The sequence below is a fragment of the Siphateles boraxobius genome, unplaced genomic scaffold, assembly GCF_051911475.1.
Source record: "Siphateles boraxobius isolate OS27281-9 unplaced genomic scaffold, OSU_SipBor_1 55, whole genome shotgun sequence".
Classification (NCBI taxonomy): domain Eukaryota; kingdom Metazoa; phylum Chordata; class Actinopteri; order Cypriniformes; family Leuciscidae; genus Siphateles; species Siphateles boraxobius.
Genome location: NW_027509181.1, coordinates 6966498 through 6993981, shown reverse-complemented (window position 1 = coordinate 6993981; position 27484 = coordinate 6966498). Strand labels below are relative to the sequence as shown.

The 27484-nt window shown below is 40.2% G+C and overlaps 2 protein-coding genes across 3 annotated transcripts in view; one reads left to right on the top strand and one right to left on the bottom strand.

Moving 5' to 3' along the window:
* dnajc9 (DnaJ (Hsp40) homolog, subfamily C, member 9) overlaps window positions 1–27484 on the top strand; it is a 298727-nt gene that overhangs the window by 69842 nt on the left and 201401 nt on the right. The gene's annotated exons all lie outside the window — the stretch shown is intronic.
* On the bottom strand, window positions 1294–24859 carry fam117ab (family with sequence similarity 117 member Ab). 2 transcript variants are annotated; one of them, XM_077205938.1, is made up of 8 exons: window positions 24492–24859; window positions 23230–23384; window positions 15224–15343; window positions 14921–15007; window positions 5494–5607; window positions 5162–5312; window positions 2563–2683; window positions 1294–2407 (listed from the first exon to the last, which is right to left on the bottom strand). In XM_077205938.1, the coding sequence occupies exons 1-8, from the start codon at window positions 24592–24594 to the stop codon at window positions 2227–2229; spliced, it is 1032 nt and encodes a 343-aa protein (XP_077062053.1). In that variant the 5' UTR covers window positions 24595–24859; the 3' UTR covers window positions 1294–2226. The 2 variants fall into 2 exon arrangements, with proteins under 2 accessions (XP_077062053.1, XP_077062054.1); XM_077205939.1 differs by having other exon boundaries at window positions 23284–23384; window positions 24492–24789.

Below are 27484 nucleotides of genomic sequence, written 5' to 3'. Positions count from 1 at the left end.
TTTTGTCTCAAGATGCACACACTAGTGTTTTTTAAAGGCATGCTTATAAAAGCAACTTAAACCTAATTCAAAAGGTTAGTTCACCCAAAAATTTAAATTATTTCTGTTTATTCACCCTCATGTCGTTCCAAACCCATAAGACTTTCGTTCATCTTCGGAACACAAATTAAGATATTTTTTATGAAATCTGAGAGCTTTCTGTCAAAGAGATCGTAAAACTATAATCCATGAGTTGAGCAGTTTATTCTAAATTTTCTGAAGAGAAACGATCACTTTATGTGATGAACAGATTGAATTTAGGCTTTTATTCACATAACATTTCATCAACACACATCAGTTGTGGTAACTTACAGTAGCTCAAGCATGTTCGCTTGATGTGCGAGAAACAATGAGGTTTATTCTCGTGTTATGCAGCATGTTTGAGCTTCCGCAAGAACCAATGAGGTTAATTCTCGTGTTACGCAGCATTTTTAAGCTTCCGCAAGAACCAATGAGGTTCATCTCGTGTTACGCAGGTTCAGTTGAGCTTCTTTTTATGTTCGCTGATCAATGTTTATATGTGAATAAAAGCCTAAATTAAATCTGTTCAATTATATAAAGCGAATATAGTCTCTTTGGAAAATTTTGACTAAACGCCTCAATTCATAGATGGATTAGTTTTACAATCTCTTAGTGAACTTTTTGAAGCATCAGAGTGGTAGTTGCGTAGCTGTCTATGGAAGGATAGAAAGCTCTCAGATTTCATCAAAAACATTTGTGTTCCAAAGATGAAAATAAAGTCCTACAGGTTTGAGACAACATGAGGGTGAGTAAATGACAGAACTTTCATTTTTGGGTGAATTATCCCTTTAACTAAGGCCTTTAACTTCTGGTTTAATCTAAACCCTCTCTGTGAAACCAGGCCTAGCTGCTATAATCTCAGGAAAATAAATGAAATTTGACAAGGCACATGGGATCCAGCTAGCATTTTTTTGTTCCCAGTACGTTAAAAAAATACTGTTTTTGGTTACAAAAAAAGAGAACATTCATATTTGATTCCCCTATGGAAACAGCAGATAGGAAATTGATTTGTAAAAAAAAACTGTAAGGCATAAGTTTTTCTGTTTAGTGCAGATTACATGACGTGAGATTGGCACTTAAGAATTGTTTTTGTTTTTTTACATTCTTGTCATTCAAAATCATAGTTTGCTACAGTATTTCTCAGAATTTATAATTAAGATGGAATAGACGTTCACTCAATATTGATACTAATTTCTTCTTTATCATTGCCAAAACATACTGCAGACGTGCAAGAATTTTTAAATTGATTTATAGCAATAAAAGAACAATAATAATAAAACAAGATTGACGAATCATCAATTTGCATGTAGTTTCACCAAGCACTTCCCAACAGGAAGGCCAATAGTTCAAATTAATCCATCTGAATATAAAGCATTTTAACCCAACCTTAAAACATCAACAAAAATCATGTGCATTAAATGAGCACATTGAATAAAGACATACTTTGAAGACAAATAGTGCATTACCACATTATTAGCTTATGTTTAGAAAATGTGCAAACATTACAGAGCACTCAACTGAGCTTACATTCATGTCCAGATTCATCTATACAAGTAAACAAATTAACATTTATAAGTTCAAGGTACACCATTTTAACATTTATTAAACCACAAAAATCTACTTTTTTAAAAAGCACAAATGTAAAGGCTGAATGTAGATATGACTGGAATTCACCTTAAATCCAATGACATGAATACACCCACTGAAATCCACCCACAAAACATTCTTCTGATCTTTTCAACAACTGTAACTAAATAAAGCTAAGGTACAAATATGAAAATTAAAACATTTGCTAATTTCTTTGTTCATTATAACGCTGAAGTAGGTGGTAAAATACTGATTCAAAATACAAATATTGCCTTAATAGTACCATTTGTCTTTATATAACAAAAAAATCTACATGTACTCATTCTTCCCTGTTCAATATTCAAAGGACAGCCTTTTTCGTATAAAACGGCCTATTATTAAACCATAAATCGTAATATTTTCTCCACTCTCAATTACTTTTTAAATTGGAAAATAAATGTATACATTTTTCACTGTTCAACAATGAAACATTCTTTTTAATAGTAAGGATGCTGAAGCAAGTACAACATTACAAGTGTTTTTCTTGTAAAAACACAGTCACTTCCCTCTCTCTCTCTCTCTCTCTCTCTCATTAAGTCATCACTGTCCCACCCAGCAGGACCCTGGAGAAACTGAGAGGCTGCAGATCAGGAAGTCCACTGGAGGAAGGAGGGTCTTCGGGAGATTGACAGGGCAGAAGGCTGAGCCTGTGTGTGGGGTGAAGTTCACTTTGTTGGGGTCGGGGCAAGAGGATACTAACACCTGATCCAAGCATGATGGGCTGAATTAGAAGACATGAATAAAAAAGAAAAAAAGACATGATGCAAGGTGAAGGAAAACTAAAAAACAGTAGTGTTGTTCAAAGCAAAATGCAGTGACCACTCAGAACACCTCAGCAACCACATAGCAACACCCTGTCATGGTATGCCTACTTACACATTCTCTTCACACGCTCGGACTCTCTCACAGCCCTCTGGCGGATCTCTCTGGAAGCAGTAGCTGTTATTGGGCCGTGGTGATGAGGACAACATCAGGATACATGAGTTTACCTCCCCAACTGAGAACAGAGCAGGGTCACAGTCAGTTCAAATCAGACAAGAATAAACAGGAAGATATTTATAAAAAAAAAATTTGTGACAATATATTTCTTGTATGGTTTTTAATAGTTGTCAATTCCATATACTAACATACTATTATCATAATTAATTATCATTATGATTTGGTGAGTAAAACGAACCCAAGCTGGTTTTAGTAATATCAATTTTGGTACATTACTATAATATTAAAGGTTAAAATTAACGGATTTGTATAGGCTACTTAATAATAATAATGTTATAAATACATTTATATTTTAATAATAATAATACATTTTATTTATAAAAGCACCTTTAAAGAAGCATTTTTACATAAATGTGTTAATGACAATTATGTTTCTACTATTTTTTTAAAATGTAAACATTTAAATGGAAGCTGTCATAAAAACGGCTTACTCGAATATATACCGGTAATATAATATAATAAATATAATACAAAAAGTTTTGTTCAGTCATCAACTGACAGCCGCATAGATTAAGATTGATTCTTGGGACTTTAGAATCGATATTACAACTTTTTTTTACTTTTCAAGTGTTCTTTAATGTTTGTGCTTTTAAAAATGGATCTTTACCATATTATACTATTATATTGCATTATTATATTTACCATTTAATAAGCCCTAATTAGGCTTATTATTTTGAATTTTTATTCCTGTAAATGTAATTGATGCAAGTGTAATTGTTTAGTTAATCTTTTTTTAATTTATTTATATCCAGTTATACTTTCACCCATGTGATTAAGGCCTCGTTTACACTGAAGGTCTTGATGCCAAATTCAGATTTTTTACCTATATCTGATTTTTTTGACCGTCTGTTTACACGTTCTTTCAATTGTGACCCATATCCGATTCATGTGTTTACACTTGGCATACTATCTGAGACGTTGCGCATGCTTAAAGGGGGTTCTTGCACAGATGGACGAACGTGAAATATGCTTGATGCTAGCTTTGCGATATATTCAAAGTTCGCCAAACATCACCATGATTGAGGCGGAGGACGAAAAGGGCCATCATTCCAGCCGGTGAACGTGATTTCACCAAGTACCACATGTTCCTGGATCAACATCTTTGTTGATCCTGGAACAACTTTCAGATCAACCAATCAGATTTGAGGGACAAGTTTACAGTTTATGTCAAGTTTAGGCTTAGAACCAGGGTAAGGTGCTTCAACATCAGTGCTATTCACCTATCATTTCCCTCTGATTTTAGAGAAAAGTTATGGGTAGGGTTAGGGGTAGGGATAGGGATAGGGTAAGGACTAAATTTTGGGACAGGAATGTTGTTCCAGGATCAACAAGATGTGTTGATCCAGGAACATGTCTTACTTGGCAAAATCACGGTGACCCATTGCAGCCTGCGCATATGCTTCAGTTATTGTGTGCGAGAGTGATCTCAGGACTGGTGGGAACATACAACACGATCTCATGAAAGTGCGTATCTATACCACTAATTTTATTTCTCATGCCATAATACGCCAAAAATAGTTTTTGCGTGCATGATACGCACTGTAAACCCCTTTGGGTAGGATTAGGGGTGTGGAGTGCGTGTGTATTACAGAGAGGGGGTATTAACATTAAGTGACATGGGCATCTGACGCACAGAAGCCAATGGCACGTCACTATGCGTATTGGCACATCCGGTAAATAAAATTTGTGCTATGGATACGCACTTTTCATGAGACCGTGGCAGGCTTTAACGAGAAGCAGTGGGTCTATGGCAAAATTGAGCAAGCCAAACTTTGATATGTTGTGTCAACGAGTGTCCACATTTCTCTCCTACGACGACACAATGTTTCGTCGGGCCATCCGTCCTTTTGCAGATGCGCGTCGGGATTTCTCTCGTCATTAAACCGCGGATACATAGCCTAATGCCTCAGAAAATCCGATCCGCCTGTTTACATGGCACAGATCTGATTTATTTCCACATTTGAACGAGGCCTGAAACTGATTTTGAAATATCCGAATGCATGCGTTTTTTCCGTTTACACTGTCATAGAATACATAGAGATCTGTCATAGAGATCTGCGTCACATATGACCAAAAAATCTAAATTGGGTCACATTTCACTGACAGTGTAAACAAGGCCATAGTTAAGATGTGTGTGGGAATTACTGCACTGTGGCTACTGAACTTTTTTGGGAATGTCTAAAAGTGTGTGCTAAACAAACACACCCTGTTCAAGCTCATATTGTACATATTGTACAAAAAGTCAGTCTTATTTTAATCAGTGTAGCTTGCAGCCCTCTGCTGGTGAAAATAATCACTACAAAATTGCTCTGATAACCTGCAGAGTATGTGGGTCGGGCTTTTTGTTGTGTATTTGAGGGGTGTTTTGGATAGATTTAGTCAGGGACAGGACACTAAAAACCAGGATTGTCTCCGGAAACAGGGACGTCTGTCCACCAATACATACAGTGAGAGTTCGGGAAAAAAAGAGACCTACTAGTATCAAGATCTAAAGGGCGCTGTGGAGTGCAAGATGTGAATGAAGATAAAGAGGACTGGGAAGATACACAAGACGACTCTATCTGAAAACCACTCCTGGAGCTCAGGTGTGGAACAGGAGCCCTGTGGCCATCAGGAACCTCATATAGCTAAAAAACAAAAGAAAAACACGGATACAGTTACATACTTTTCCAGTTGTGCAGGTTTGTACAAAAAACAAAACTAAAACTGAGCATTTGGGCTTGGTTATCCAGTTTAAATGATATACAAATTAGCATGACATCAGCCTTCACAATTAGTTCAAACAGTGAAAAGTGTTAAGAAACTTACTCCACAGTGGTCAACAGGTGAATAATGTATGAAGACTTTCTCCAGCTCCTGATCTAGTCTCTCTTCACTGTGTCGCAGACGTGATGGCAGTCGAGTCAATGATGCAGCCGAGGACTGAGAACACAGGAAACGCACACATATGGGTACTAGTATGATTACAAGGCCTTTCCATTTTTATATATTTATTTATTTTTTAAATTGAGCTAATGACATTTTTATACTTTCTATTTGTCGGTGGCAACTTTTTTTATTAACAGAAACTTAGTTTTTTATCCCCAAATTGTAAGTGAACAACAAACAGACTTTGAAGGCATGCAATACATCTTCAAACTCCTGAGAATGATGAAAATTACCACATCACAGATATGACACATTTCATGCTCACAATTTAAGATGAAGTTAGCAAAGATAAGGGGAATTGTTTGAATGTTTATTTATATGCAAGAGCATTAGACAAAAACTAAAAAGATGTTTCGGTTTTTATATTTTCAATCCATGCAGGATCTTCTGATGTAATTATTCTCCTAAGCCTGGTGTGTGTGTGTGTGTGTGTGTGTGTGTGTGTGTGTGTGTGTGTGTGTGTGTGTGTGTGTGTGTGTGTGTGTGTGTCTGTGTGTGTCTGTTCATCTATTTGTGTGTCTGTGTATGTATATATATATCCATCTATTTGTGTCTGGCTGTCTGTCTGTCTGTCTGTCTGTCTCTCTGTCAGCAACTACTTGTTTTCCAATGTGTACCTATGTGGATCCATTTTATTAAGTTGAATCATTAATGCCCTGAAGATGAATGATGGATGTTACAAAGATGAAATTAACTAATTTAATTATTGATGATCTTTACAATGGAACTGTATCAACACTGAAATGATTTCAGCTGAAAAATTAAACTTTTCTTTTAGAGCTGCTGTACAAGTGTACAGCCAAATTGAACTGTTTGAATCACTGAATAATTTTCCTGTTATCACTTTAAAGCTGCTTTGAAACAATGTGTATTGTATAAGGTGCTATATAAATAAAGATGACTTGACAATATTTATTGCTCATTATATTGTCAGTGAGTAATGCAGTCTCCTGCATTGTTGTACATGTGTTTAATAAAACTTGTAGTAGCAATTATAATACCAAGTTTATAATACATAACTAATAAAGTGCTTTGCATGTCATGTGGCAGAACGATGGCCTTCAATTTGTAGTAAAAAACATGTAGTAATGGATCAAAACTAACAATGACAATAATCAGAAAAACACCTTCATATCCAACTAAAACTAAACTGGAATTAATAGGACCCATAATACAAAATGAAATAAAACTCTGAAATTAATAACTCTGGAGTGTGTGATTTCTGTTTGCAGCTGGCCAGCATGTGTTAAAGCAGAACAGCTTTTGACAACCACTCTTCCTGTTACATTTTGCAATCCTCCACACTTCCTCTAACATTTGTGTACATGTGTCAGAATATGTCACTTGAGTGAATTTGAAGGCTTCACCCACAGACCACTGAACTCATTTGAAGTTTATGAGCTTTGGTACAGCCAATAATGAGCCCCCTAAACTACAATGCAAACAGGATCTTATTCTAATTTCATATGCAAAAATGTGTCGTAGCACACTGATACATGAAATGCAATCATAGATTTTCATGCAAAAACTAGCTAGATAAATAATACAGATAATAACTAAATGTTTACATCTTCTCGGGTGTTGTGGGTTGTTGCTAGGGTGTTGCCATGTTGCTAAGGTGTTGTAAGTGGCTAATAGCATATTCCTTTGTTAGGTGTTCTGGGTGGTTGCTAACTAAGTAAAAAAAAAAAACGATCTCTCTATGATATGATCCTTGAATATGACTGGGGTCCCTTCGTACATGCAAGCAACATTTAGGCTCAGCCTCAGAAGTCACGCACATAGACCGAACGTCTGATGCATAAGGCACACAAAATTGGAAGTCGTCATCTAATTGGTTGAATTCTACATGATTTCCTGGAGACGTGCGTGTCGTGTTCTTTAATGATCCACCTGGAAACAAAGCTGTTATGATGCCAAACCCCCTCATAAAAGTAGAAAGCCGTCTTGTTTACAACTGTGACAATGAGCACTTATCAGGATCAACTAAATGCAGAATTTTCAGAAGTATTTGAATTTCACAGCATAGACTTTTTAAAATACGTCCAAGAGTTTTACATGCCGGTTTGTTATTGTAGCGACGTTATATTTTCACGTGCCGGTCAGACTTTTGGGCGGACCTTGGCCAATGAATGGAATGGTGGAGTCCAGTGCCCGGTTGCCTGAAACCTCTTAAGTGGTTTGACTTAAAGGTATCCCTGAGGGGGAAAAGTCCCTGAGGCAAGGGATTTCTTTATGAGCGTTGTAACAAACATCACCCTTACCCAAGTGTTTATACTAAGCATTTCGAGATAGTTTTTGGCAAAACATGGCAATGGAGAAGCGGTTGCTATAGTTACGAAGTCTCACACAATAAACAGATCATAATGGACCACTGACTTATGAACAAGTTTAACATTTACTAAACTATACAGCTGTACAACGATATTTGAGTTATGGAAATTATTAAAGGCGATCTGACGGACGACAGAGCGTCCTACTACGTCCAACTACGACACCCGAGGATGCTCAAAATCCTGCCGCACCACTCACATAGGTTTTCATAAAATTACATTATACTTGTCCAGCTTGTTGTTACTGTATTGTACTCACACATCAATGCAACTTTGCCTGTTTGGTGATTAGATTCACAGATTTTTTTGCAGCCTTGAAGCACGAAAGTACAGAATGATGTGTTTGGTGTCCAAGACGTGACGCGGCTTGATGCCTAGTCCTGTGTGCTTTACACCTAGTCCTATGTCTAGTCATAAGCAGCTTTACAGTAGGCTACTGGAAACAAGAAATCTAAACGAAACTGGACCAAGAAAAAAAAAATTGTTTCTTGAAAGATGGGGGAAAAACACCCAAGCTTGCGCTATAATCAGACACTATAAGACGACAAAAGCCTGACTAGAGAATTAATTCAAGCTCACAGTGGAAGGCGTGAAAAAATATGAAACATTTTCGGCAGCACAGAAGAATCGCAGGTGACGCGCCATTTTCTGCCAAAGAGAGCAAGTTCCTCAGCTGCTTTAAGTTATCCTAAATTGCCGTTGACTCAGCAGTAGGGCTGCAACAACTAATCGATAAAATCGATTATAATCGATTATGAAAATCGTTGTCAACGAATGTCATTATCGATTAGTTGGTCTGCTTACGTCACGGGGAGCGTTTACTGGTACGCACACACACGCAAGGTCTCTCTCCCTCAGGCGCTCTGCCGAGCGCGCGCGCTACACGGTTTGGAGCAGTCTCTTCTGTCTCGCATGCGCGCTCTAGATTTCGGGAGTTTGAACTAATTCGCGGGCATCAGGGAGCCGCAATCAATATGCGGGAGACTCCCGGGACTTCCGGGATCCTGGGATGTCTGTATTTTGTCTCGAGCATCAGGTTGCGCAATCAGTTTGCTCGCAACGTAAGTGATGGATTAAAATAGCGCTACCGCAGAAATAGGTTAAATTAAAACGGTCTTTACAAAGCGAAGCACTAAATATAAAGGCAGTTAATAACAGCAGCAGTAAAATATTGTTTTTTAGTCACTGTACTCAGTGGTTTTCAGCGAATGCTTGTGCACTAATGCATAATTTCTCCTGTCCTTTACTCAAGCATGTTAGCTTGCTGGGTAACGTTACCTCCATTCCGTTCTCTTTTTATAGCATTTGTCTACTAAGTTTTAATTGTTTTTCAAACGCGATCTACTGCGGCTCTACGTTCACACAATTGTTTTCAGTCTTTCTATATTTATTTAATCAATTTATCCTTATATTATTCTTTTATATATTATATAGAATATATATTATATTCTTTATCCTTATATTCCTTATATATAATTAATTTTAAATAAAAATTAAATGAATTATATATTTTAGATGTTTTTAGTTTGTTTTTAGTTCAGATATTCACATCTGAACAACATGTCTGTGTAAATTTGTTTTAACAAAAATTGTGTTAAAACATAATATGTTGGATATCATTTTTTTAACAATAATCATGTTTGTCAACTTGCCATCAGCAATTATCATTAAAAACAATGCAAATATTGATATTAGTAAAACTCAATGTGTGGCTTTTGCACTTTTTAAAGTACACTTTTACACATAAATACCCTGATTTACGGTTTTATTTAGTTATAATAAAAAAAAAATCTAATTTAATTTCTATCCGATTAATCGATTAATCGAAAAAATAATCGTCCGATTAATCGATTATCAAAATAATCGTTAGTTGCAGCCCTACTCAGCAGCACGCCAAGCCAGGTTCCACAGATCCCAAGTTTAAGCACGGCTTCCACCCAGCGAAGTGCTACCCGTTCCCAAGCGTTTCCTTTTAGTGGAGGCTTGTCGAATTCCTCATTCCTCAAGAGGCTTGTCATTCCAGGCGTGTCGAATTGGGTTTTAGATACGATAAACTGGGTTTATATTTTGGGTTTAAGATTGGGTTTTAGATACACACACCCCCCGCCCGCTTCAGGGGTATGACTTACACTTCGGTCTCGGATGCCAACGCTCATGTCCTCCAAGCCGAGATACAGGTTCTGCTAGCATAGTAGAAAAGGCCCCCGCTGCCCACAGGCTTTTACAGCCACTACTTCCTCATCCCCAAGAAGTATGGTGCCTGTCTCTAGCTCGACATACCTTACTGAAATGCGTGGATGCAGCTCAACTGTGCACATACAGTTCTCTGCTCCTCAGCCATCTACTGTAGAAAATGGACTGCATTTTTGTCCAGAAAGTATGGGGTTCAGAATAAACTTGAGCAAGAGCTCACTGTCCCCCAGCCAACACATACTGGGGGAAGTATTTGACCTGTCCGAAATGCGGGCCTGGATTTCACCGGATCACTCCCTAAAAATTCTAAAGTTAGTGACAGCATTCAGAACAGGGAGCAACCTCCCCTTGACGACATTTCAGAAGCTACTGGGCCTCATGGCAGCAACCTCCTCAGTATTTTTCTTGGGCTCTTTACACATTCGGCCTCTACATCACTGGTTGATATTATCCCCGTATTATTCTAAGTGTGAACCACGCCTGCATCAGAGTCCTGGCTCCCTGTAAACTGCCCAATCTGCATCAGATGGGCGTGGAACTGAGCTCAGTTTCCAGAAAGAAGGTAGTCGTGACAGAGGCCTTCAAGACTGGTTGGGGCACACTGTGTGAAGGTAGGCCGCCCTTTGGCTCTTGGGAGGAGCCAATGTCGAGCTGACACATCAACTGTCTGGAAATGATGGCAGTACTCCTGGTCTTCAGGGAATTTCAACAGGAGCTCAGCACAACGGCCAATCCCACTGAGAAGGGAACTCCAGCCTCTCTCACTAAAGACCAAGAGATAACGGGAACGATCATTGCGTAACCTGCCGTGCTACAGAGCATATGAGACGAGTCGATGCTATTACTGTTGTATATATATAACCACTTGAGAAAGGTATAAACATGCATTTAATTTTCCCATCTCATGATTTTCCTTTTATGTTGTTTTTTCTTGTAAACTCTAATGGGTTAATGTTTAAGACTATGGTTAACCATAATCATATGTGTGGCATATTTGGTCTATATAACTTGGTACTTTGAAGATCGAAATGACTGTGTACATGATATGTCGACAACAGCAACATATGTTGCTGTTATCGAAATGAACCATGAGCCATGAACCAAATTCTCCCGCCTAGAACTTCCACCTTTCTTATTGGCCGAGCCAACCCTGAGAGGTGGCACCTTTCTCAGGGTTTAGATTGCATCTCTTGACTCTCTTTATCCCTCTTGACTTTTTTGTGCTCTTCACGCTCTGAGCTTCTCTTAGCTCTCTCTTTCTTTTGGTCCTTCCTGAGAAGTCCTGATGTGAAGATGATGCTAAACTAGAAGTTTTCTAAGGATCCTAAGCTTGTGCCAGGCAGCGGCCTTGTCTTTTCATTCACCAAAGATCCTCTGACTTCAACTGGTTCTCTCTCATCAAAACAACATCAGCAAAGATCAACTGGAGCCTCAACAAATTGCATCAGGACAGTTGAATTCAAATGGGCGAGACATGCAAGTATGAAACTTAGTCTCATTATTTGATACATTAAGTATCCTTACCCCATTTAAAGGATGTGTTAGAACTAAACTGATGGTTTGCTCAAGGCTGTTGATCTGCTGAATTTCAAACAATGCTATAACGTCTTGCTTTCCTGTATTCTTCTTCAGCTCTCTTTCCCTTGGTAAACTGTATGCATGTATGTATGTGTATGTTAGAGTAGTTTAAATGTTTAGTCTAGTTAATAAAGTCTTGTTCTTATCACACGTAAAGTTGTCCGTGTCTCAAGCTCATATTCGGAGTCACTAATCATATAAGATCTTGACTATTTGCTCTTAGTAGTACTTAGTAAGAAAGACATTTCCCATGCCCCGGAAATGTACATTTCTATTAATTAATTTAATAACCAATATTGAGAGTTCACAGGATGAACCGAATAATGGGTTGTAATGTTAATGTAGCTACATCAAGTTAACCCGATTAACTGAAACAAATATTCATAATCAATTATAATTACAATGGTTACTAATATTTCATAGAGCTAATTCGTTACACTATTCAGTCGAGCAATTGACTCAAATGGCCTTTTAACACAACTTAAATCGGTTGTCGGCCCTGCCGTTTCTGGCGGGCTAAAAAGCAATTTTCTGTGAAAAGTACAGACGTAAACCAATCAGTCTTCAGTATTCTGAGAAAACAGTTTCCCCAATTTGCGTCAAACATCGACGCAATGCTCTTTCCCATTATCTCAGGGAACCGAGATTGCGTTAGTAACTGTAGCGTTTTTTCTTGCAACTCATGTTTCACTAAGGGAGCCCTTAACCTTATAACTAAGGGTTTTCTTATCTTAAGGCGAGACACGGAAGGCAAAAACTTCCGGTTCTGTTGGGGATCCGCGTTCAGAGTCCGCAGTGAAGCTGATGACGTAAGACGTTGCTGACGTGTATCTGGTGCGTTTGGTATTCGGATTCAAATAAATATGGCTGGGCAAAAAAATGCAAGTCTTCCTCTGTGTGGAAATCCTTAGACATATTTGTGAAGATTGTTTTGTTTCCAGCGTGCGTCTCCCTCAGACTGTAAACGAAGCTCGGGCGCAGCAGACACACGTCAGCAGCGTCTTACGTCAGCAGCGTCACTGAACGCGGATCCACAACAGAACCGGAAGACAATACAATGCTGAATAAAGTCCTAGTTTTTGTTATTTTTTGGTCCAAAATGTATTTCCGATGCTTCAAAACATTCTAACTAACCCACTGATGTCACATGGACTACTTTGATCATGTCTTTATTTCCTTTCTGGACAAGGACAGTATACTGTTCATACATTTTCAATGGAGGGACAGAAAGCTCTCGGACTAAATCTAAAATATCTTAAACTGTGTTCTGAAGATGAACGGAGGTCTTACGGGCTTGGAGCGACATGAGGGTGAGTCATTAATGACATCATTTTCATTTTTGGGTGAACTAACCCTTTAACCTGTCTTCTGCCTTCATTCTGAAGGTCTGGCTACGCGAGACTAGCCAACATTTAATAAAACACTAAGTGAAAATAGCCTTCCTTGTTGGCAGAGACTATTTACACTAACTTCGCTGACAATTGTCTGGTTGAGACAGACAAAATTAACAAAAGAAACCTGTTTGATAACAAACAGTGGCATGAGTAAGAATAATAAATTTTGCTTTTGCTGCGACAGACCAGAGTTTGAATCCACCTTTTCCAATCCCATTCTTCTTCTCCGTTTTTTTTTATCGCATATCAGCTCAGAGAGGAGTTCATTCAAAATAATAATAAACAAAATATTTGAAAAGTGGAAATAAGTGCCTAATGGGTAGAGATGCGCGGTTGGCGGTTATAGCAAAAACGTTGGTGCGGATGATGAGTTTTGTGATGCGGTTGCGGATGAAATAATAGCCCATCCGCGCATCCAGTGTTGCCAACTTAGCGACTTTGTCGCTATATTTAGCGAGTATTTAGACCCCTCTATCGACACATTTTCAAAAAAGTGACTAGCGACAAATCTAAATACTTTTTCTGGTGTTATTGGAGACTTTTGGAAACTCTCTGACGTGAAAGCACATATAGTTCTTACTCTTCTCAACGAGCAGCGGGTGCTGCCGTGGGTCCCACCCCCGTCCCAAAGCACTAACAGATGGCCCAGTCCTCACGCAGCAGCCCCTCCCAGCTGCAGTTAGGCACCCCTCCGCATACAGACTGCAAAAGAATCGCGCAAATGAGTCGCTATTTTTAGCGACTTTTCAAACGTCACTCACTCTAGCTACGTCTACCCTGTTCAGTAAATGGCTGAGAGGAGCAGCAGCACATTAATCTGTTGAGCGCACGGCCGCTGAGAGACGTGAATGAGCAGTGTTTTTCCACGGATTTATCACTTATCTGTTTTTCTTTTTTCTTTTAATTAAATAATTTAGTTTCCTTCCCTTTCTTGTGCTTACGGTATGACTTGTAATACTCACTATCACAAAGCTTTTGTTCATCCGGCTCCCGAACTCTCTCAATTCAGATAATTTTCCACATTGGCCTATAAAAAAATTTAGTCATTCACTAGGCCTATATCATAGCTACTCGTTCTATTGTCTGACAAAACATATATAGGAAATGAGAACAGTTTTATTTTACATTCGGCTATATTATATTATAATATATTAAATACAGTATGTGAGCTGAGCATTAATTTATAGAGAAAACACATTAGACAAGCAGAACGCAAGTACGACACGATGACGTCACGAACATGCTAATTGACGTATGAAGTCATCTAGCGACTTTTAGGGAAGGCGTTAGCTACTTTCCTTTGAAAATAGTTGGCAACAGTGCGCCCATCTCTACTAATGGGTATTTTTAATTAAGGGTACCACTGGATGTGGTGCTACATGCTAAGCTAAAAGCCCTTGCCAACCAACTCCCTCTTCCTTGTATTCTGGTATACACTCACTGGATTTGTATTTTAACTTGATTAAATCTGGTGATCTTGATTAAATATGAGATACCGTATAATGTACTGTTTTATAATGTACAACAATACACTGAGGTGCAAATAGTATCTGCCACTATTTGGATTAAGTATAAATAGAATCTATTTCTATTTCCCAGAATCTATAAATAGAGTCTAACACTATTTACACTTAGCTTTTTCACAAATAGCCGTTGCCTTAATAAAATTAAACTAAACTGAGTTATTTGGAATTTGTCTAATTGTAATCTTATTTTCAGGTTGAAAAGAGAAATGAGGATTGTGAATGAGAAACCAGGCAGCATAGAACAGCAAAAAAAGAGAGAGAATGATTCTGTTTGTGTTAGTACCTGATGTTGGTTGTGCAGTTTTTCTTGGTTGTCAACTGGAAAACCTGACCTTTGCTTCTGTCGCAGTTGTTGTTTCAGCTTGGAAATCTTAGAAACAAAAACAGGACAAAAAAGGACAAACAAAAAAAAAGGACAAAAAAAATTAGCAGAGAAACAGCAGACATTTTCTTACTCACAGATATATGTAGTGTGATATAGAGTAATACAATTTCCATGAGTCACACCACACATGAACATTCTATAGTTTCAAGCTATTTCTATAACAGAATTGAAGTGGCATGTTTACTGTGATGTATGACTTACCGATGAACCTGCACACATGTCAGTTCCATACTGGAGATGTTCTGAATTTCCCCATGATGCTGAGCGTTTGTGAAATCCAACAGCTGTTGTTTTAGCTCCAGCTAACCATGCATGTGGTGTCTTTTACAAAAATAACAGCCATCATGAAATGCATAAAACTACACTTTAAACATTTTATTTTATTTATTTTTAAGTTGGCATGACATGAAAATTCACCCTATCTATTTTATAATTGCATGTTATAAATCTTATTGGGAACGATTGTATGTTTGTTTGTTTGTTTTTTGACCTCATAATGTTTAATCAAAATGTCATAACTGGACCTTCCGGTGGAAATGACTGCTGCTGTACATGTTAGTCCACTTAAACCCTGCCCCTGCAAGCTTGTGTTCATCTGCTTCCACTTATGAGTGCAAAGCCCACATCTCAAAATCCAATCAGCCAATAAATAAAAATCAAGTATTTGTTTATTTTTTGATAAACCGTTACACGCGGATGTACATCACAATGCAGAAGAAAAGATCTGCTTGTCTGTCCTGCATGCTTTCATCCTATAAAAAAACAGCTTTGTGAACGTTCCACTAAATGTCTTCTTTTGTTTCATGGATGAACGATTTTGGAACCAGGGCTGAAGCCACCACATCCCCTAACAAATCAATAAGGATTTTCAATGAATTATTTGTTTAATTTTGCTTTAGGTTGAGTAAAATAAGACAATTCTCACTTTTGGGTGAACTATTACAATCAGATATTTTGTTATTAACCAGCATCACAAGCAAAGAAAATCCATTTACCTTAGAGAGTCTAATTAATAAGGTAATTTTTGTGGGCAAAACAGTCTTAAGCCAACAATATAAAAGGAAGCGTGAAATTTTGGCTTATATTATAAGGAACAGAAAACAGATGATATTTAAAAATAAAAAGCTAATGTGCCCACTTCCCTTCACAGCTGAGCTGAGGGTTAAAGTTCATAGTGATTGCAGTAAATCATAGGCTGTGATGTAATAGTCTAGTTTGTGCACACCACGGTACAGTGATGGTGTCCAAACATACAATGGACCTCTGGTATTTACTATGGTACTGCATGACTCTGTTTACACTGTGAATATAACACAGTTAGAACATAAGTCTCGGGGGAGCCAGCTGACACACACTGTTGGTAAACGTATCCACTTGTGATCAGGGCACCTGAAACTGATGTTGATTCTAAGGCAGGCCCTGTTTACACCTGGTATTAAGATGTGTTTTGGTTGGATCGGAAGTAAACGAGGGAGACACATTCCTGTTTACACCTCAGTGTTTCCCCTACAATGTATTCAGGAGCGGCGCAGCGCTGTAAAATCGTTCCATGATCAGTAATATCACGACATTCTCTTCATTCACGTACACACCTAAAAACACTGAGACATGGCGACCGGCGGCGCTGCATGCGGTGGCTCTGAATCCACTTGTAAACAAGGAGGAAAGAGCCACATATGGAAATATTTTCGATTAGGCTAATGTCACGTTGCCATAAGGGGCCGTTCACATAGCGCGTTTTTTGCGCGTGCAAATTCATTATTTCAAATGCGGCCGGCGCGCTCTTTTTCCCAAGCGCGCCTCTGTTCATGGTTGCATAGCAACGACAGACGCCAAGGGAGAGCAAGCGCTTGTGGAAAGGAGAAAGCGGTACGAACTGCGCTCTCCATGAGGACGAGGAAGTATCACCTACTGCTCATAGTCCTGATAGTTAACGTTAAATCATATTTAATTTTTCAGATGAGTCTACTAAACTTGTTGGTGTCCTTCAGAAATCATTCTAATATGATATGTGATGCTCTTTTCTTTTTTTTTCAAAGATTCTTTGATTAATAAAAAGTTAAAAAGAACATCATGTAATAATATTTCACAATATTAGGCTACTGTTTTTTCTGTTTTTTTTTTAATTAAATAAATGCAGGCTAGATGAGCATAAGACTTCTTGCAAAAACAAAAAATACCCCCACAATCATTCAATTACCAAAGAGCCTTAGAGATCTTCTATGAAAAGCCCAGAAAAATTAAGTGCTCACAGATTGGGTGTGGCCTTTCCCATTAACATAACATTTTCAATAAATTGTAAATAATCTTTTTCTGGGTTGTGCTTTCATTTTTCCCCTAAACAATTTCTACCAAGCTGAAAATGAACACAAAAGAAAAACATGAATAATCCTGTCTAAAATTATAAAATTAAGGTTTCTGTTTGTGACTGCAGTTCAAGGTACGTGCTGCAATAATCATGCCTTGAATCAGTTGATGGTATGTCATATTTGTTTTTCTTAAAATGTCCATTTCTATCCACAAAACTTGCCAGAAGTCATGGTTTAAGGGTTTTAAAAAAAAAAAAATCTTCCAGGGTGCATGCCCCCGGACCCCACCACGCGCGGCTTGGTAACAACCTCGGGCACGTAACAGCACCGCTGCTGGAAAAATATCTAGGGGAAACACTGCACCTGGTATTTTAATCCATCTATTTTGCCCACTTTCAACAACTTCTGTCCTGATTTCTTCGAGGGAAGGGTCTATATAGGGTCTACAATAATCTTGTGCAATTTACAAATGAATGTGGACAAACAATGGAAAAACATAAGGAGCGCATAAGCTTACTGCTCTATTAGACAACACCACACCAAACGCTGTGAGTGTGTGTTAGAAATCAGAAATGGTGAGAGAACATTGTGCTTGGTACGTTTTTCGTCTTCAAACTAAACTTGGGTCTCCAGCTGACAAAGTTTAAATCCTGTCTGGCTAGGGCACTTCCCAAAATGTTTACTTATTTTGTGGCCGTTCAAACGCATTCTACCAAATGAGCGTCTACACTACAAAAGCAATCCGGTCGAATGCTACCTCTCGAAGTGGTCGAAAGTGGACAAGCTCAAAATCTTTTAGACCTCGTTTACACCTATATTTAGCGTCATCCACTTGAGATCCGATCAACCAAAACGCATCTTATTACCAGGTGTAAACAGGGCCTAAAAGTGAATGCATATATGGTCTATATGGGGACAATCTTCTCGGTTACATATGTAACCCTCGTTCCCTGAAGAAGGGAATGGAGACAGGGTCGACGTGTCGACTGACTGGGATCACAATTAGGGAGTCTGTCATCTTCCGAGTACTGTTAAAACGAGCCAATGCACATTGGCGTGCGAGATCTGCATATCACACTCTGCCCCGCGGCGAGGGTATAAATATGGAAGTGGATGCACGCACCAGTTGTTCTTCGCTGAGGAGCCGAGCGGAGCTCGGAGTTAGCGGTGGTCCAGCAATAGTGGCGACGGGACTATGAACTTCCGTTCCCTGAAAGAGGGTTCATACGTAACCGAGACGTTCCCTTTCAGTCGCTCACGTTCGACTTAGTCGACTGATTGGCTCTGCCAAGGGAAGACACGGGCTCGCCGCAGGGAGCCGTACCGTAGAAGAATACACATATGGGATCGCCGTAGGAATCAAAACATATGGACCCAGCCTAACACAGGTTCCACCAGTGCATACGAGTGAAAGGCCTTGCTTTGGACGCTACACCACGTCCGTAGCCGAAGGTTATAGAGGAACTGGACAGGGTTCGGCTAAAGAGGAATTCTACTGGAGAAAGAATTGCGCACGTATCCAGTCCATAGGAGGGGAATGGCGCAGCAAGCCGACAATTCGAACTGGGCTTACAGTGAAACTGGCTTCCTGAGAAGGGAGCCCACGAGAAGCAGCGGTTCAACACGTAGGCTATTTTTCTAGCGAACGTGATAGGTGTCGCCCAGCTCACAGCTCTAAACCGAGGCACTCTGTGTCAATGCCTAGGCAGAAGCTATACTCTCACTTTGGAGGAGCTCACTGCCCAGGGGGGCACGTGCACCTTGGGATAATACACCAAGATGATGGCAACCACAATGCAGTGGGCCAACCTCTGCTTGGAAATAGCCTTCCCTTTTCTGCTGGTCTTCGTAACAGACAAGAGCTGGTCTGAGGTCCTGAGGCTTTGTATTCTTTGCATGGCAGAGAAAACCCAGGGCTGGGTCTGCCACCTCCAGGGCAGTACTTGGAGGCTCACCACCTGGTCCCCTTTTCAAGGGAGAGGTAGGAACCTTGTGCACGCATCCAGGCCAGGGTCTCAGAATATTGTGAGAGTTGGCCGGCCCGAATTCCAGGCACAATTTGTCAACCAAAAATGAGAGATAATTCCCAAGAAGGTATAAAGGTGCAGTTCAATTGAGTTTTCTTGCTCCCCTCAGAAACCTGACGATCAAGTCGCGCTTCCCTGTGGATTTGTATCCACTGCATCATGATGTGCGTCAATATAGAGGCAACAAACATTTTGAGGGTGGAGGGAGACAGCCCTACTCAACCCATCTTGCAGGAAAGAAAGCACAGAACTGATCGAACACTTTCGGGGTCTCCTCTCGGAGAGGACTCAACTCAACAAACAGGTTCCACACCAGGGCATAAGCATGCCTCATTAGAGGGTGCTCTCGCAGAAGTGATGGTGTCTACGACATGTTTGTGGCAGATCACCCAGAACCACCGCGTCCCGTCCATTCGGGACCAGACATGGAGTTTCCAGAGGTCTGGACATGGATGCCATCATGCCGCATCCCTGAGAATGTACTCAGAGAAATGAGTCAGAAAGGGGCTTTCGAAAGGAGCAAAAGTTCGGGGGAACTAGGTCCGGTTAGGCCAATAAGGGGCAACTAGCAAAGCCTGCTCCTTCTCCTTCCTGACTTAGCACAGTGCTGTGCAAGAAGGCTCATTGGGGGAACGCATTTCTGCAGAGACCCCGGGGCCAGCTGTGAGCCAGTGTCTCCATGCCAAGGGATGTCCGCTCGGACAGGGAGTTAAATAACTGGCAATGGGGCGAGTCCGGGGAGGCAAACAGATGTAACTGTGCAGTCCCGAAGTGGTCCCAGAACAGCTGGACCCCTGGGGATAGAGTCTCCACTCTGCCTGGGCCATAAGCTGTCATGAGGCCTTGTCGGCGGCATGAATGAGCAGGCTGGAAACGTAAGTGGAATGAAGCGACCTCAGAAGCTTCTAACCCCATAGGAGGAGGTGGCAGGCAAGTTGCAACATGCGAGGGAAGCGTAGCGCAACGGTCGCAGTGTTTGTACAGACTAGTACAAGCTTGCTGAGCAGCGGTGTCTTAAAGCAAAGTGTACTGCCAGCAACTCGAGGAAGTTGATGTCAATGCAGTTGGAGGCCCGCCAAGACCCCCGTTACTGCATGTCCGTTGTACGTGGCCCCTCAGCTGGTGTTTGGTGGACAATTGTTCTAGGGGTGGCTGGCCCGGAGAAACAAAGGTCTGATCATGGGCTGAGGGTTTTGGCGGGTTCACACGGAGCGTGCCGCTCTGCCACAGCCACCTCGGGACTCGGCCATAAAGCCAGTGCTGAATTGGTCATTATATGGAGGAAGCCATTGCGGCTGCCATATGCCCTAGGAGCCTCTGAAAAGTTTTCAGTGGGACCCTTTCTCACTTCTGAAAGCACCGACCAGACACACCTCACAGCAGGAACGTGTTAAGACCGAGTTCAGCTCCTTACCGGAAAAAGAGATCCTCAGCCCGTGGGCAAGTTTACTCTTTTCCCCGTTGACCTGAAAACCCAACTGGCTATGTAGCACTCGAAGAGTAGGATTTGTACTGAGACTTTGAACCCTCAAATGCAAAAACACAGGATGGCCTGCGTTGCGGAAGATGGAGATCTGAAGTACGCGTCCTTTAGGTCGAATGCTGCAGACCAATCTTGCCGGCTGGCGATACAAGAGGGGGCTGAGCGGTGCAAGGCTTTACAGGGTCGCACACCGCCAGTCTGGCCCTCTTGGGATCCAAGAACAGAGAAATTTGCACTTTCTTTTGAGTCGGGTACCGCTGGACTCTTGGGAGTCAGCGGCAGAACATTAATCATCTGAAGAGCTTGTTCCCCCATCCCTGGGTGGCCTGTGTCAGGGATGCTTGGCCTTACGCTTGCGGCTGGCTCCATGCTGAGGCTTGGGTGGAGGCTGCTGCAGAGGCCCACCAGGAGCAGCAGCGGCAGCAGGGGGACACCCTCGGCGATGAGCCGGCAGAGAAACTGCCACCAGCGGCAGGGTGGATGCAGTAGTGGGCCACCAGCGGCGGGGTGGAGGCAGCAGCGGGCCGCTGGGGCAGAATGTGCCGGATGGCCTCCGTCTGCGCTTGGGCGACAGAGAACTGTTGGGTGCAGATCTCCACCGCGTCCACCGCGTTCAACAGCCCAACCTGGGAAATTGGGGAGTCCAGGAACCGAACCTTGTCCGCATCCACCATATCAACCAGGCTGAGCCAACGATGGCACTCCTGGACCACTAAAGTGGACATCGCCAGACCGATCGGGCATGCCACAAGGCTCGTGCCCCGGAGGGCGAGGTCGGTTGCAGTGCGGGATCTCACCTATGTGCGCACGGTCTGGGCTACCCTTGTGCATTTCCAGTGCCCTGGCCTGATAGACCTATAGCAACACCATGGTATGCAAAGAGGCAGCTTACCCACAGGCTTTGTAAGGTCTGCCCGTCGGAACGGATGAGAACTCACAGGCCTCAGGGGGAGATGAGGATCCTCCGTCCAAAAGATTGCAGCCGCCGGACACAGGTGCACCTGTAAGCCCTCCATGCACTTTTGGAAAGAAAGACACTGAGGTGGCGAGCTGAGAACAAGCACGGCACACCCCGAGATACCAATCATCCAACCGAGACTGTTTGGGACACGGTAGAGGATTCCTCTCGAGCCCGACAGCCTCGGCGGCCCGTTTCAGCATAGCTGACATTTCTGGATCTGGCTTTGGCAATGTTACACTCCCAGAGGGAGATAATGCAGCCGAGTCATCATTTCCAGAGGTCAGCTCACCCTCCGATGCTGCAATCGGCATCCTGTCCTCTGGAGGGAGCATTACAGAGGGACCAGCGCGCTCAACGGGGGCTACACTGGCTGCAGTGTGATAGAGGGGTGAGGGGCCCACAGTGATTGGTTATATATATATATATATATATATATATATATATATATATATATATATATATTTAAAAAACATTAACACGTGATACAACCATTGTGACCATCATAGGGGGACAGGGGGAACGATCGCATCCAGAAACGCAAGGATGGAATGACATCTTGAAAAAGATGCAAACGCACCCGTGTTGCTCTTTCAGGAAATGGGACCTGTCACCAGTGCCGGAGCACACAGGGAAATGACCACAGCAAAACACTGAACAGGGAACTGAAACAGTGAAGCACTTACTTCTTTGCCCTCTAATCATCCATTAACAAACACACAGAAATTATGCTGTTTGAACCACCAGAACCACGCACTGTAGAACCACCAGCACTGGGAGTGTCTTCCAGAAGAACACTCGCTTGTTAAAAATCCACTTCCATATTTATACCCGCGCCGCAGGGCGGAGTGTGAAATGCAGATCTCGCACACCAATGTGTATTGGCTCATTTTAACAGTACTCAAAGATGACAGGCTCCCTAAGCGTGATCCCAATCAGTCGACTGGAAGGGAAAGGGAGTGACTGAAAGGGAAATTACCATTTTCATGTACCATGAAATTTACATGTACCATTTATATGGAATACCACAGTCTACCATCCAATCAAATGGAACTTTTAATCAGTTTGATCTAAAATCTATACAATTCTTCTTTTTGATTCTTTATTGGTCTCTATGGTTCCATGAAGAATTCCAACAAACCTTTCTATATCACAAAATATTTTTTTTTATAGTGGAAAAGGGTGCTTTAGATTTTTTAAATGTTCTTGACACTATGACCACTTGACCTTTCTGAAAGTTTCTTTGGGTTACCAAAAATGGTTCTTCTATGGCATATTTGTGAAAAACCCTCTTTATTTTTATACCACACACTTCACAGAATATCACTAATGGCTGAGCTGGTGATATGATGGATTAGAATTTATTATGGACTTGGATTATAATTTGAATAAGGCCCACATGATTCAGCCAGGACATTGAATCACTTCACCTGTGTGGATTTATCTTCCCTGCCATGTCTGCTTGGACTGTGTTTGTCACCCACTTTGGGCCACTGGCCTTGCAAGTACGGCCCCACAATCGCATCCAAAGATAGTGTGCGCCGGATCCGAGTCTGCAAACACCATTCGGCTTTGGTCCAATCACCTGAGGAACCAAGAAAGCGTGTGAATTGAATAAAAAGGCTTTCAGAAAAAACACCTGAAATCAAAATGATCACAGTATATTGCAGAGAAAACCAGTGCTTTGTAGTTATCTATACACTTCAATGAGGAAACATGCTATTAAACATCTTGTTCTTATAAATGTGTGTATTGGAGGTTTCCTCCTATATCCTCTTTTGTATTAAACTTCACCATTCACTGGTCTAGAATAGATCATAAAAGTTCTTGAATTACTGGATATAAAAAATATATATTAGACATTATGCATTACAATGGAATATCTAAAATATGACAATTTAAGCTGTAAAGATTAACATGAATTTCACATTTCACAGTCTTAGGATTTAGATTGTCTGTCTTTTGCTTTAATGACGATACACTGTAGCTGACACGAACAAAACCAGATCATGTTTTCCACCATGACTTGAGAAGTTTCAAAGGGCACCTAGTGCTTCACTGGAAGCAAGAAAATGTGACATTTAGTACAAAGGAGTTCATATGACCAGTGTCACCGGTGTTGTATTATTAAATTAGTGAAATATCAATAATATTTCTTCTTTATTCTTCTTCAAATGTCATAAAAATGCCTTGCTTCATAAAATACTTTTTAAAAAAGTTTTATTTTTTTATCAAAAAAAGCTTCTTTATTTCAAGCTTTAAATTAGATTTTGAATCGCAAATGTTTAATATATGGTCCCCACTGTATATTGGACAGAGTATGAAAAATCCATCTTTATAAGTTTCATTTATAAGTTTAAAGTTAATATAACCCAACAGCCAGTATGTATAATGATGATGATGATGATGATGAACTATGCACTAGCAAAGTCCAGATGAAAACTGTAGTGTGGGTAGATGAAATGAACACACTGATACATTTCATATTTGCCCAGAGATAATGAGAAACCATACTAAAAAGCCCAAACAGTTTAATACCCAAAAAAGCGTAATAAAACAATTTATGCACAAGTTAGACCGTTTAAAGCACATTAAAAAAACATTCAAACTCAATCATTTCCTGTTAATATTCAAGGACATTTAGTGGCTCAGATCATGTGTGATTGTCACTGATGTGTATTATATACTTCACCTGAAGTGATATTTGTGACGGCAGCTCCAGCTGGTTTGTGCAGTGTGAAGGGAACAGTAGCTTTAAGAGGCTGGAGACCTGATCCGCTCCTGGACATCTTCATTTCCACCACAAACACTCTGGCGTCATAGGCTCATACGCTTCTTTTTGTCTGTGTAGTTACATAACAAAACTGCGTAGAAGACGACGCATGTAAACACCTAGTTTCTTATTTAGACAGATAACTACAAGATATGCTTAATTATTCGTGTAAGTATAAGAGTAAGTAAGTTACTCTGCTACTCAACAAACACCGAATGACTGAACTGAGTGAACCGAACTCTGCCTATCGAAACCCTCTGTCGGATCTTTCATTCATTTTAGGAAGTGGGCGGATACCTTCAGAATTCGCCTTTTGATTGGCTAAAAGAAATGGCTATCCAGAAGTACACCATATTAACATTAACAAGTATTTAAGTTAAACATTATTTTGGCTTGATCTTAAAGAATTAAATGTAGTGCAGCAATTTTTGCTGTGTATTAATTGATACGCCCACAAAAAATAAAGTATCCTGATACTTCTATGCAAATACTTGCCAAACTCTGCTAGAGTGCAGTAGGGCCTATAGGCATAGGGCCTACTACTTCAAGAAACCGCATAAAATAAAAGTTGTATGGCTTTGAGTCGCTTTCTTTTAGTTCTGAGGCCATCTATATGCTATTGTAGCCTACTTCTGAAGACAAAACTGACAAAAGCTGAAGCAATGATGTTTGGAACCAGCAGGAATCAAGCGTGTCTCCCCTGGAGGGGGAGGGGGGTGTCACTCTTGCATGTCTTCAAAACTTGAGAGCCCTGGGGCTATAGGGCATACAAAGCTATGGTGTGATTTCAGAATCAAAACACTTGAAGAAAGAAATTATTACAAATTGTTCATTTCAGGTGAACTATTCCTTTAGATTCTTTCTTTGGTGTCTAATGTAGCCTATTCTGTTAAGTGCATTAGGCAATGCAATACACTATAATGCTATACACAATAATATTGTATAATTGTTTTGGAAACTATCACATTGAATTTTGAGTAAAACATACATTTACATAATTAAACTGCTTTAATTTTTTTCACATCTACTGTATGTATAGAAGTGGTATTTCTTCCAAGGGTGTAACAGTCCCGTCCCTGTGGGTGTCTTCAGCATGTATTGTTGGAGATAACCTTCCTCCCAATGTCTGAAGACCAGGGAGTGCAATCAGTGGTGGTTTGCATAGGGTGGAGCTTGTGAGAGATAACACATTCTGAATATGCCCATTTTTGCAGAACAGCTGTTCTGTGGTTTGTACACTAACTTGTTTTTTGTCATTTATTTGGGTTATAAAAGTATGCTTTTATTGTCTTTCTTTAAAATAAATGATATTTTGTTATCTGTGGTTTACATTTATTAAATTTTCATATTTTAGGATTGCAGAGAATTTTAGGAATATGAATACTGAGAGACCTTTAGATCTTTCAAAGGAGGTTTTTGAGACAAACAGTGATCCAAGAATGCGTTCTCATTATGTTTCACTTGAGGAAAATTGTGCGTTCTTTGACCACACATTCAACAGGAAAGGCTTTTTCTTTTACTCCTTGTCTTTCTCTTAGAATTTAGTTATTTTGAAGATCAAAAGTCATTTTTTAGCTTCACACTGCTGCATTCCGGGAAATTAATCAAGTGTCACATCTTTTTTGGTTCTTTTACTGCAACAATCCACAGTGAACAAATGATGCTGACCTTTGACCCATAATTGACACTTGTTCTTGGTTTGACCCCTGGGTCATGGTGACCTTAAAAACAAGCCATGTTGTAATAAAAAAGAGTAACATCTTTGAGGAACCGATTTGAAATAGATTAGAATGATGTGTTCCATGCAGATAAGACACCAGTATGTTATGCATTTATCTGAGATTGTATCAACCACCCAGAACACCACAGCTAGCAAAATATATATTATAAGAACGATTTTCTAATGTTCCCATTAAGGTATTTCTGATTGTTTCCTGAATGTTCAAAATGGGCTATTATTTTGAGAACATTAATAGACCGAATAACTTTAAATGAACATTCTATTAACATTATAGGAAGAAAGTTTTTTCATAAATTTGATATGAGCCTTTCCCAACCTTTACCACAGCAACATACTAAGAACACTCAGGCAACACCCAAGCAAATTTTACTCACATTTTCTTCAGAGAAGACCAGAAAAAACATAGCTCACATTAAAACACAAAGATGGATGAGAACAAGAAATTAAATGAACCCTCCAATTGTATTTTAAAAGACAATACAACATTTTAGACAATTTTTTTTAGCTTTAGGGTTAGGTTTACATTTACATTTATTCATTTAGCAGACACTTTTATCCAAAGCAACTTACAAATGAGAACAAAAGAAGCGGTTAAACTAACAGTAGGACAACAATATGTAAGTGCTATGACCCCTCTCAGTTTAATCTAACGCAGTCCTTTAAAAAAAAAAAAAAAAATCAAATAGAAGAGAAAGTGTTAGTATTACTGGATCAAGTGTACTGGTACAACTGTATCAGTGTTATTACAGTGTTGTTTTAAAGTAAAAAGAAACATTGGGTTTGCTTTCGAGGGAACTCAACACTGCATCAGAATATTGACGCTATGGGAACGCTTCCGCATGACCAGTCTCTGAAGCATGTGTGAAATCACGTTAATTCTATTGGCTGATGGCAGTCATGTGACGTGAAATGGCACACCATTATGACTATAAAAGGCTATAACATGACTATAACATTAGACATTCAGCTTTGCCTTCAGGACGCGCTACAGTATTATGTGAAATTGTTTGTCTTATTTATTGTTGTTGGGAAAAAAAAGTTGGGATGAAAAAAAAAATTCAGAAATCATCTGTCTCCGTGTCCGCACTATAATATGGCCATTGACATGAACAACTTTTGTGTTGTTCGTTTTGGAGTGAAGCATGTCAGGGGGCCCTCGAGGAGGCTGGCT

What these genes read in the sequence shown, in the direction of transcription:
- fam117ab (XM_077205938.1), bottom strand. Translation starts at nt 24,594, where the DNA reads ATGAAGATGTCCAGGAGCGGATCAGGTCTCCAGCCTCTTAAAGCTACT. An exon ending in GGGAAGATAAATCCACACAG is followed by an intron (nt 15,344 to 23,229) that starts GTGAAGTGATTC and finishes TTTTTGTAAAAG; the next exon opens with ACACCACATGCATGGTTAGC. An exon ending in ACATGTGTGCAGGTTCATCG is followed by an intron (nt 15,008 to 15,223) that starts GTAAGTCATACA and finishes TTTGTTTCTAAG; the next exon opens with ATTTCCAAGCTGAAACAACA.